A 12,927-nucleotide genomic window follows, 5' to 3' on the forward strand; every position below is an offset into this window, starting at 1 on the left:
TCAAGCTGAAGTATTTGATCAACGATGTTACTGATCAGATTTCCAATCTAATTTGCTTACTTAATGGGTTCTTTAGTATGCAGCCAAACAAATGTTTTTCTTATTACAACTTAATTAAGTGGGTTTGCATGTGAGCATCTGAAGTTACGTTGTGAAAATGCTTCATTTATTTTTCAGTTTTTCTTTCACTACAAATCCCTAGCTCTGGAAAAAACCTTAAATCTCACATGATCAACATAATCCACATTTTACTACATGAGCAATACAAAAACAGGTAGCTTCAGATACAATGAAGATTCTACTTTATGAGAGAAAATAGTTTCCAATAACAAATATTTACTTGCTAATCCAAATATGTTAATCTCACCAGGGTCAATTCAGGCAAAGTATGCCAACAGGTTAAAATTCGATTCCTGACCTCTGAAATAATAGCCTAACTACAAGTCATAAAGTATATTAAACTATGCTTCAATATTTTAAGAGAACAGCTTTAGATAGGGATGCGGATTTTAACATCTATATAATTGATTAATTAATTGTTAAATCAACTGATGCTTTAATCCCATAATAAGACTGATTTAAGTGAAGTACTTAAATGAATACAGACTACACTGGAGGCACACATATTCCAGCTCCCTAATACTTCGGTCAAAATTAAAGTTTAAAAAAGACCCTTCTGGTTTCTGCCCAAAAGATAGCAAGTATTTTGATTTCAGGCTAAAGATATTAAGTTTCCTCCTAGCAAGATAAAAAATCAGCAACTAGGACAATTAATGTTCAACTGAGGCCCACTGTGAAGAACACTTTTCAAATCATCATACAGATGGGATTTAAGGCCTCCTACATCTGAAGTCATTCTGCTTTTTTTAAAAAAAATAATCTGCTGTAACAGGAAATATTTAAGACTTGTAAGACATTAAAAGCGCCCTTTCTTCAAACAATAAATGGCAGATTTGTTTAAGAAATGAGTTCTTCCAGATCAGACACAATATGCCCTTCTTTTCATAGTCCCATAATGTATCTATACACAAATTCACAAGGTGGGGTTCAGAGGCAGTTTGAAAGAAAACAGGGGACCATGTGTTCTCAGCAGAAGGCTTACAGCAGGAATAGCCTATGTCACACCTTCCACAGGTGGACTACAACTCCCATCAGCACCTGCCAGCAGTGCTTTTTTCTCTCTAGAAAAATAGGTGTCGGTACTCACTGTGAAGTTGTTACAGCAGGCATAGGCAAAATCGGCCCTCCAGATGTTTCAGGACTACAACTCCCATCATCCCTAGCTAACAGGACCAGTGGTCAGGGATGATGGGAATTGTAGTCTCAAAACGTCTGGAGGGCCGAGTTTCCCTATGCCTGTTGTTACAGTAAGTGCCACACTTTTTAACAACAAAAAGAGGTATTGGTAGTGCGTTCCCTTGAGTACCCCCTGAAAAAAAGGCTGACGACTTGTAGCCTACAACATCTGGAGTATACCACATCAGTTTCCCCTGACTTAACCAAGCAACAAGCAGAATACTGTATAGTATATCCCCCAATGAACGGTATAGCTGTTGTTTTTGAAATACTGAAGTCAACTGCCTCTAGAACCACTTTTTGAATATTTGCTGTCAGTTTGGGTAAGTAGGCCACCCCCTGGCCTAACCTAATGATCTTTACTAGGTAAATTAATGTGTTGTATTTCCAACCCTCAATTAAAATAATTTACTTATTATACCACCCTCAATTACTATGCATGCAATGCAAAACTTTGCAGAACTTATTAACGCAATATTAAATTTGCACTCAGCTGGAAATTTTTCAGCTCAAATTATACTACCTTCCAGAGGTAACATTTCATTTGCTCTTACTAGTTCCAGATAGCTTTCTTAGCACTACTATATCAACATTCCATATGGTGGCTTGCAGGAATAGCCAGAGGATATCTCTCAGCTGTCTGAGGCAGCAAAGAAACTGCCAAGGCAGCTGAGGACACCAGTTGGCAAATACCAAAAACAAGGCAGATATAGAATGTTCTGCTCTTTCATAATAGATGGGCAAATGTCAGTGCTTTTCAAAACTGAAACATCTAACAAACATTTTATATTCAGAACATGACATGCAGTTTGTATGCAATTAATTCAAGGAAATAAATCAACAAGACAGAAAGATGTGATAAATACAGACAACTCCCCATTTATGTGGGGGTTACATTCCAGACCTCTGCAGGCATCAGTGAAACAAGCGTAAATGGGAAGCACACTGGAGAGTGGCTTGTGAGGAGATTCATCCCAGAGCCCAAAGAGGACATCCTCTTCAAGCTCTGGGGAGGGTCTCCACAAAAGCTGAAGGGGCAGCGAGGCATGCTCAGCTGACACCCAAGGAAGTAGTGGTGGCGGCTGATAGACAGGGAGGCTGAGCAACCTCAACAAAGCCCCGCTGTCCCTCCAGCTCATGAGGTGACCCTCCACGGAGCCCAAACAGAATGTCCTCTTCATGCTCTGGGGACGGTCTCTTTTCACAAGCCAGGAGGTCTCTCCAGGGTACTTCCCATTTCCCGGTTCCTGGCACTACTATGCGTGTGCGAGGACATGCACAAATAGAGCATGTGTAAATGGGGATTTGCACATATGTCTAATTCTGTCTTCTTAAAAAAAAAAGGAATAGAAAGTATGATCCCAAAGAAAGCCCAATACCCAAGGCATAACCCCAAAAGGGTGACTGTTGTAGAAAGAAAAATATCTGAATCAGATTTGGAAGCAAACAATATATTGATTACAGAAGACAACTTCATTATAAACAATGGAACCAGAATTTTATCTGAATGAATTGTGGCCACCTTCAATATCAACATGCTGTCATTTTACAAATATCAAATATGGACATTTTATTTAACTCAATATTCTACAATACTGAAAGGATGGAATCTAGAAGTTAAGACTGTAATTCTATACACACATATACTTGAATTTCTGAGTAGGTATAGAATGCAGTTCTATGCACACTTACTCAGCAATTAGCCCTACTTTCCTCAAGGAGACTTACTTCTAAATAATGCATAGGATTGTGCTGCAAAACACTTCTGACTCAATTTAAGTCATACAATGACTGCATTTGCACATCACAGTAGGCCAGGGTTGGGAAACCTTTTCTGGCTGGCATGCCTGATCTTTATCTCCCAACCCCTAGATGACTAAATGTAACAGGTGGGATGGCCTGTGCACATGTCAATCATCTGAACACAAACCTGAACACAAACTACTGCCCACTGGATACATCTTCAATATGTGGCAACCAATAAAAATAAGGTTACCATTCAAGCACCACAAACACAATCAGGGTGCACCGTATTTTTCGCCCTATAGGACACACTTTTTCCCCTCCAAAAATGAAGGGGAAATGTGTGTGCGTCCTATGGGGCGAATGCAGGCTTTCGCTGAAGCCTGGAGAGCGAGAGGGGTCGGTGCGCACGGACCCCTCTCGATCTCCAGGTTTCAGGAAGCTATCCGCAAGCCTTGGGAGCTCTGCGGGAGTTCCCGTCGGGCTCCCAAGGCTTGCGGATAGCAGCCTGCATCCCGAAGCCTGGTGCGCGCTGCACAGCACGCCCCGGACTTCCTGCAGATATCGGGAAGCCCCACAAGCTCGGGGGACAGCGGGGAGGCGAAGCGCTGCCACCCCGCTATTTCCCGACCTGGTTTGGAGGCTGGCGGTGGGGAGAAGCGCGCTTCTCCCCACCGCCAGCCCCACAAGCTCAGGGGACAGCAGGGAGGCGGAGCGCTGCCATCCCGCTGTTCCCCGACCTGGTTTGCGGAGTTGCCTGCATCCCGAAGCCTTGGGGCAGATATCCGCAAGCCTGGGGAGACCGGTGCGACTTTCCGTGGGCTCCCTAGGCTTGCGGATAGCAGCCTGTCCCCCCCCCCCGCGCCTGGGGGGGAATATTTTTTTTCTTTATTCCCCCCCCCCAAAAAAAAACCCTAGGTGTGCCCTATGGGCCGGTGTGCCCTATGGGGCGAAAAATACGGTAATTACATTGCAGTCACTCCATCTTCCAGTTGGCAATGGACCACAGCACAAAATGAGTAAGTAGACGTGTGAGCAAGGATCTTTAGGTGATTACCAATCATTTTCATAAAAATACACAGCTGCTTACACCCCCTAGAGCACCCCATTTTCCATAGATAAACAAAAAGGCTTATCCTGCCCCGGCTCAGTGTTCTGAATGCTCCCACCAACACCACCTGAAAATAGAGAACTTTTATCCATGCATACAAAAGAACATGTAAACCAAGCTTGAGTTGTCTTATAATTTTATTCATGATTGATACTACACAGATTAGTGAATTTTGATTCCTGACCGTCTCTAAGATGCGATTTAAAGTAAAAAAAAAAAAATCCAGTTACAAGAGCTACATACACCTTTTCTCAGGATTTGCAGGCATTCATTAATCTTCCATACAAATATCTCAGGAATTAACACCATCAGAACATATAATATTTGTTGTATGTTACCTACCCTCTTTGAAACAAATCCACGTTATAAAACTTGTGGAGCTCCACGGAGAATTCTACCATTGCCTGTACTTCACTCATTTTTATGTAGATGCAGAAGTCCAAGAACTGTTGTCGGCACCTTATTTACTGCAGAGATGGAACACAAGATATGTGAGATGTACTTACAGCTGATTTCTCCATGACCTAACCCTGGAATGAACTATGAACAAGTTTCCTGCTTCATACGTATGTCCTTAATGAATAAATGTTACATAACCCTTTCTGTTTTGCTTATCTGCTTCCCCATACAATAGCAACAGAAACAGATGCTCCAGCTTGACCTCCACCTTCAAAACAAACAATACATTTTCGATGCAAAACTAGTTGTATACAATACGAAGGAATTTAAATAAATAAATTTGTTTACCTAAGGTGGAAATGCTAAACACACCTGATAGGAAGTAAGTCCCATCAAATTCAATGGGAGTACCTCCAAGTAAAATATGTTTAGGATTGGGCTGCAAAGCAAATTTTCATTCTTCAATTACTCTTAGAGCCGTAAAGCACCCCTTACACAGATTTGGGTAATGAAGGGATAAATAAAACTGCCTCAATTTGTATGAGTGGAAAAATACACAATCCTTAATATTGTGTCTTAACTATGGAGCAACAAAAGATGCTCATTTTGAAAAGCAACAATAAACTATGGTTTAGTACAGGGGTCAGCAAGGTTTACCTCGCCTGGGCCGGTTCACTCCAGCGGAGATCCCTCTGTGGGCTGGATTGTGCATGTGCATGAGTGCGCGTGCCTGCAATTTCCAGCGTCTGCGCATATGCAATTTCTGGCGTCTGTGCAGATGCGATTTCTGGCACCACGGAAGTGAGTCCCTGCGCCACGCTGGTTTAGCACAGCACACGGGGATGTGCCGAGTGGGCGGCTCAATTCGGGGGCGGCTCAGGGGTGGGCCACTTGTGGCCCATGGACCTTAGGTTGCCAACCCCTAGTTTAGTATGATATGCATGAGCATCAAAGAGCTGTGGGCTCCCTTTCTTCCTCTGGAATGGCATTGAGAAGTTTGGAAACATTTGCTTCTATTTTTAAACTAATCAGAGTTCCTCACTGAATCCAAGCTCCAGGGAATTCAGGTTAGGTCAAAGAATTCCAACCAACCAACCAACCAACCAACCAACCAACCAACCATACATGCAGTCTGTTGGTGTTTTTTTTAAAAAAAAGTAACATACATGCAGAACATTTTTTTTTAAAAAAACAACAACTCAAGGGTACAGCTGCCCCAACCAGCTCAATGAGTAGTGAACGTGCTCAGTCACCTTCAGTTACCACAGAATGCTTAGCAAGAAAAGAAGATTAGGAAAAGCTGGGTGATAGCAAAGGGGCATACATTGCAACATACTGTTGCATAACCCACATATCAAGTGCATGTTATCAGTTTCTATTGTAATCATCTACATTTCATACACCACAAGTAACATAAAAATGAGCTCTGCTGGTGCCATGGGTCTTTCTTTCCCTCTCCCCTCCCCATATATGCCCTCAAAATCCACTAAGGAGAGGAAGTTCCACTGGACACAGAAGGCTGTTGTGCCAGTTGAGTTGCAGCACTGGATACAGCCCTAAATTTCTAACATTAGACTGAACATTATTTCTCCTGAATAGGACTGCCACTTCAGTAGGGAAAACTTAAAATTTAAAGTGGAATATCCTCTCCTCATTGATATAATGTAATACTAAAGATGTAATGGGAGTTATACAGGCATGTTACAGAACTGGACACAAAACTATTTTTTTTTAAAAAAAACAAGATTCCTTTTTACCTCTAGTAATAAATAATCCATTTTGATTAAAGCTAATACGCAGTCTTCCAGTTCCTAATTTCTGCAGTCAAGTGCATACTGCTTGCTCTGCAAGAAAAAGAAATCAGATGATTGTACACCTGAATGCAAGCCATCTACACAGAAATTGGTGCTCTTATTTTCTTTAATTCCCAATCACCCAGTTCACTAGTGTCATTAAACTATAGTTTAAAGCAAACTAAGTTTTAATATGAATGAGCAGCATGTTAATGTGCACTGCTCAAAAGTTCCCAAAGCATTCCTCCCCTGCTTGTAAAGATGCCTGTGTTGCTCAAACCCAGGCTCATGGTTTGTTTTCCCCAAATAAACCAGAAATTGTAACTATGGGTTGCTTGGAGGGCAACGACAAGCTTGTTCTTTCCACAGCAGAAACAGGGAAGGAGAACCTCTGGAACTTTGAGGAGTACGACTAACATGCTGCTCATTCATGTTGACCTATAGTTTGCTTTAAGCTATGCTTTAATGTGAAGTCCCACTGAAGTCACAAAGTTCACTAAGTTAAAGGAAGCATAAAAAGGGTTGTACTGTATATGGAAAGCAGCTGATATGTCTTTGGAATGGTTTGAAAAAGCAACCAGTTAATACACTGCAATTATATACACAACAAATGTTCAGGTTCTGCAATGTTTACATCCATCTAGCACACAATATATAGGAGATTAAAGGCCTTTTTTTTTTACTGCTGAAAGGATAAGGGGTAGGGGTGTCCTGTTCCCCATTAACTTTTCACAGGATACCCCCCTACACACTTGTAAGGGGTGCATCAAAGTTGCAAATATGTTACTTGTCAGCAAATACTGTAATGCATAATATGCCATGTTTAAGCTAAATGTATTCATTAGTTGTCATTAACTTTTTATCTGAATACCTATACCATGTGTTATGGATTAGCCACAAACCAAGATTTCAAACTATGGCTTAAAGTTGGTTTGAAATTAACGGTTTCCATTAATTGTATTACACTCACACTGTATTACAGTGCAGTATTACACTGCACTGAACAAACCAGATATAGTTCTCCTACCTCCTCACCTTCACTTGCTGCAAAGTGGCAAGCAGTTTTTACTGGTGTTTCCCAGTGGCCTCATATAGGAAATACAGCTTAATTTGGCAAGCTAAACTATTATTTAACTGTAGATTTGGGATCTGAACTGGCCTAAAGGCACAGGATTATTAGCTCCAGCTATAGCTATAGCTACAAGACCTCTGATAAATGCTTTGTTACAAACAGCATATTATTCTAAGGTATAATTCCATCCCCTTTCCTGTGTCCCGTGGAAAGCATACAGCTCAGCAGAAAATAAAATGTAATTTAAAAATCTTGAAATGGCATTTAGATGGCATTTCTGATCCAAGTGGATTATGTTGGCTCCAAATTCAGTATCAATACTTGGCTCTGGGAAATAGGCAGACTATATTGCCCATTCTTTCTTCAGACTGCAGCATAATGCCTGGTTAAGATTAAAAAGGTCTATGTGCTGAAAAATCAACCCTGAATTGGGAAATCGGTATTTTCTACAGTATTAGTCACTAAAAGTGACCAAATTAAGACTAATAAAAGAAAAAGGTGGTAGGACTGCAAAATGCTCCAATAACCATCTGAAAAGAAAGCTGTTTAAGCAGATTTATCCTCAGTTTCATTGAAATGGCACAAATAGCTCCAACCTTCTTGGCTATCTTAATTAAGCTCTTGCACAAAATAATGTGACTCTGCACGATGACCATTCAAAGATTCTGTTGTGGTTGAACAAAACAGGCAAAGAAGTTAAAGAAGGGATATAAAAGGATATAAAAACAAGGAAGCAACTTTATCCCCCATCAAATGACATCTGCAGAAAAAGTGACCATAGTTAGCTAAAGTTTTCCCATGTTGCCTGTAACACACTGTTCTGACCTAATAGTACATGGGGCGGGGAGCCACACACCCTCAAAATCCTCATTTAGTTAGAGAGAGAGAGTGGGTGGGTAGAAAAAACCTCAAAGGGGGTTACAAAAAAGATAAAGCAGTAAGATTATCACTAAAAATTTATAACTGTATTTTAAAAACAATGTGAAGGTTAAAAATCTCAATAAATTAGACTAAAACAAGTTGTGTCACTACCAACTGATTCTGTTTCCTACCTATACAAGCACATATCAACTGACTTGTTAAATAGGAAGTACAGCGAAGCTGATTAAACTGACCTATTAAAATAGAAGCACACCTGTCATTAAACAGTGGGGTACTGCACCCATGTATTGCTTACAGGTTTCTCATAGGAGTCTGGTTAGTCACTGTAGGAAGCGGGATGCTGGAGCAGATGGCTTTCCTCCAGCAGGGCTTTTTCTTATGTTCTTATGAATAAATTGTTAAAAAGTCCATTCTTCATACTTTACCCTTGCAGCCCATTATAAACTAGAAACAGAATACAGTAGGGTTGTTGGGGTTTTGTTTTGTTTTGAAAAAATCTCCCAAGTAATAGAAATGTAAGGTTAAGCCTCTAGAGAAGTCAATGAGAGCTTTTGCATCAGTTTTCTCTGAAAATATATAGAGTATTCTGATAGGCCAACTCTTTTGTGAACATGGAAGGTGTGGTTTCCAAATATTCTAACTTCAGGGAACCCTTTTCCAAACACCTTTGCCAAGGAACCCTTGTCACATAACCCCAAAGCACTCAATAGGATTTTGTGTTATGTTTTAGGGAGCACATTCAGTTTCTGCCTATTGTGTTTTGCCATTCCCCTTCACAAACTGAGTACACTATTCAGAACACATCCAGCTCTCTTCAGAAGCTATACATTGCAATGGGAATATTGGAAAAGGAGGACACATTGTTTTGCAGAGCAGCTTGTTTACTGCTGATTTTGTTTGTTTTGTTTTGTAGGAGAATCCCTGATATGGAATGCCCAGGATTCCATAAATCACAAACTGGAAACCAATTGCTTAAATTAACTAGCCTAAAGCTTAAAATTATATTTAAAAAACTTTTTAAAAATGGACAGGAAAAGCTTTAAGTACATACTACAGTAATATTCAAGTTGGGAGATGTGTACAGATCAAGTCCCACCTCACTCAAAAGAATTCTTTTTTTTAATTCACCATCAAAGTATATATAGCACTTAATCATTAAAAAAACTCTATAAACAATTTTAAAACTACCAACAAATTCAAAAATCAAAATAGACAAGTACATGATTGATATGGAATCATATAATTGTTAAAGGAGAAAGATACATTCCCAAAACATTTATAATATATAGCTTATTTTTTAATTTACAATACTTAAGCATAGATGTAAAAAAGAAAAGCATCACCATAGTTTTATCTGTTACCTAGAAAAGGAGCCTTTGAAACTCGTGTTTGACTTATGGGTTAAATCAAAATATATTCTCTTAAAAGTAAATTATGACCAAAGCCAAAACATGGTTTGTGTCATTTCCCTCTTTCCTCCCCCAATAATTCCAGATGCTATCCCAAACAGTAGACTCTGACAGCAGAACACCCTAAAGTATAGCACATAAATTTGAATACACCAAACTTTACTATGCTAAAACTATGGTTTGCAAATCAGCCATGGTTTCAGGTACTAATCTGGTGGCAATTTGCAAATCAGGTGCACCAAACAGCAAGTTCAGACATAAAAAATATAGCTTGGCTTTATTCCCAGACCATCTCTGTAAATATGGGCATTAGATTTGCTTGCACTGAGTTCCACTTTCCTTTTAAACCACGTTCTATTTTTCAAGAGACACATGAGACACTTCATATACTTAAGCAAACTAACCAGAAGTACCGTATTTTTCGCCCTATAGGACGCACTTTTCCCCCTCCAAAAATGAAGGGGAAATGTGTGTGCGTCCTATGGGGCGAATGCAGGCTTTCGCTGAAGCCTGGAGAGCGAGAGGGGTTGGTGCGCACCGACCCCTCTCGCTCTCCAGGTTCAGGAAGCTATCTGCAAACCTTGGGAGCCCACGGGAGTTCCCGCCGGGCTCCCACGGCTTGTGGAGAGCTGCCTGCATCCCGAAGCATTCCCCCCCCCCAAAAAAAAACTAGGTGCGCCCTATGGGCCAGTGCATCCTATGGGGCGAAAAATGCGGCAATACCCACCTTTACTAAATTAAAAAATTTCCACACTCTGCCTACCCATAAACTTGTGTGTTTCATTTAATGCTTTGGACAATCTGAATTACAAACCAGACTTTAACTTCCGAGAAATATGGGGCGGCCATTGTTCCTTTATCCCAGAATACTATGTGTGTAATCTGATATTTGTAGCACCTCTATAGGTTTTATTTCAGACCACAATACCATCTGGGAACTGAGTTTACAAGGTGGCCCCATGGCTACAACATCCAGACTACTTTTTGTACTTTTTTCTTTCTTTCCTCATTTCCCTACTCCAATTTGCATAATATCTTGAGGAAGAGATGCAGAGAACTTAAAAATTTGAAAGTTTCATAACATTTTGGTGGGTTATAATGAATTTATGGTCCAACAGTGGATTCTGGATTTCTGTTCTTATGGACTAGTTCTAGAATAAAATGTCACCTGCTTACAGCCTTAGCCTCTGAGCACTTCCCATCTTTGTTTATCCATGTGCTATATATGGCACATAGGCTAAGGTTACCAGACGTCCCCATTTCCCGGGGACAGTCCCCGGATTTACAAATCAGTCCCCGTATAAAATCCATTGAAGTTGAAAAGTGTCCCCGGATTCATTGAAAACAATCTGGTAACCTTAACATAGGCCACACAAAATAAATAATGCTTTGCACAAGCATTAATTTTGTGCAGCTTATGTGCTAGGGTGGATCTATCAATGGTTAAGAAACAATTAAAAAAAAAGGTAGCCATAAAAAACCTCCAAAATACAGTTGGATTTTGATTAACATACAGCTACTGTTGCTTATCCAATTGGCACATGTGTACTCTTTAAGAAAACAGGTAATGTATAAAAAGAAAGAGAAAGGGTCAGTAGTAGAGCACATACATTGCATGTAGGAGATCCCCGTTTAATTCCTAGCATCTCTAGGTAGGGCCAGGAAAGATTCTTGTCTGAAACCCTGGAGAGTTGCTACCAGGCAGCACAGCTAATACTGAACTAGGGTTGCTTCCAGATGATCTGTTTATTGAGTATTCATTCTGATTTGTTTGCAGGGAGGTTATATGAGTGCTTCAAGCAATTGTTATCCCACACTTCCCAGGGCATTTCCCCACCACTTACCAATGGACGGGGTGAGTCTGTTGAGCAAGTGTGTCAAATGGATTTTAATGGTACAACCCGGATTTGCTGGTATGCAATTGAATCTCACTTGAAATTAGTGACAGCCTGGAAGGACCAAAGGTCTGACTCAGTACAAAGCAGCTGCCTACAGTACATAGAAATTCTAAAGCAAGATCTACCAGGATGAGTGGGTTAGGATCTAGCAGATCTCTGGCTGAAGTAGGAAGTTCTCAAATCATCATAGCCCTTTGAGAACTTCCTACTTCAGCCAGAGATCTGCTAGATCCTAACCCACTAAATCAACTCCCCCATCCTTTGCTCAGCAATATTTATGCCAGAGTATCCCCCTTATCCTGGCTCAGCCAGGAACCAGGTGACTGAGCCAAGGCAAGCTTGGCATATCTTAAGCCTGCATAAGCCCTAGAAGAAGGGGTTTTCCAGGCATGGGTCCAAAGTAGGAGGACTGAGGCTGGATCCTATTCCTGTTCAGCTTGGTGCAAGATCTGGCAATGTAGTATAGGTCAAACACTATTTCCAAGGCTTATTTTCCCTCTGCCAGTCTTAGGCTGGCTTAGCTAGAAGTAGCTCCATTGCTAAATGGAGTTTGGATCTGGTGTAACTTTACACTGGCTTAAACTTACACCGTCTTCCTTTATGACAGCTTCTTGTGTATGGGATTATTCCATTATGTACTTCATGTTCTAAACGAGAATATGCTTTAGTAGTTAAAACAAGGGGGCCAACTTAATATTATTAAGTACACCCAAGTGAAGTTTTTGCAGTCCATTAACTAATGTAGTCCATATGGACTTGGCAAAGACTTCGTGTACAGCCCCTAAAAAGCTTTATATACCAGCAAAAAGCTTGACTTATTTTTATGAGGTATCGGGTAGCTTCGAGAGTTAAACCGAGGACACCATATTACATTAGGAATGTTAGGAATTTGCATTGATAGAAAGACATACTTGAGGGCCCTGGAGGGAGGAAAAAGTGGTAGAACAGCATGAAGTGTTATAATCACCGGTAACACTTAGTAAAGTTGTACTTGGCTACAGTACAATGAATGAAGCGGCCATGCCTCTCCTACTCCTTTAGATTAATGAACTAATAAAGAAATGTACATCCAAGGTCAAAACGCCTTGGTGATATCACTGAACAAAAACAAGACTAAGGTTTGATTTTTAATATAAAATGACACAAATGGTTCTCAGTCATGGTTGCCCTGCTGAATTATAGAGAGGTATGTGTAAGTTGAGTGGGACATGACTAAACTACTAAACAACAACAATGTGTAAGTTATTTAAAATAGGACAACTCTTCCCCCCCCCAAATAAAACACCCACCCACCCAATGAACACCCTGGTACCCTAGAATTCAC

At 40.5% G+C, this 12,927-nt stretch overlaps 1 protein-coding gene across 2 annotated transcripts in view; it reads right to left on the reverse strand.

Annotated features, from left to right (window-relative positions):
• FAM135A (family with sequence similarity 135 member A) overlaps nt 1-12,927 on the reverse strand; it is a 56,205-nt gene that overhangs the window by 41,792 nt on the left and 1,486 nt on the right. The window contains exons 2-3 of one of the 2 annotated variants that reach the window (XM_082218233.1): nt 6,307-6,393; nt 4,493-4,617 (exon numbers count right to left, since the gene is read on the reverse strand). In XM_082218233.1, coding sequence (XP_082074359.1) covers nt 4,493-4,569 — 77 coding nt within the window. In that variant the 5' untranslated portion in view covers nt 4,570-4,617; nt 6,307-6,393. Of the gene's footprint in view, nt 1-4,492; nt 4,618-6,306; nt 6,408-12,927 lie in introns of those variants that run through there. The other variant, XM_082218234.1, reaches the window with a different exon arrangement.

The sequence above is a fragment of the Podarcis vaucheri genome, assembly GCF_965113315.1.
Source record: "Podarcis vaucheri genome assembly, chromosome: 3".
Taxonomy (NCBI): domain Eukaryota; kingdom Metazoa; phylum Chordata; class Lepidosauria; order Squamata; family Lacertidae; genus Podarcis; species Podarcis vaucheri.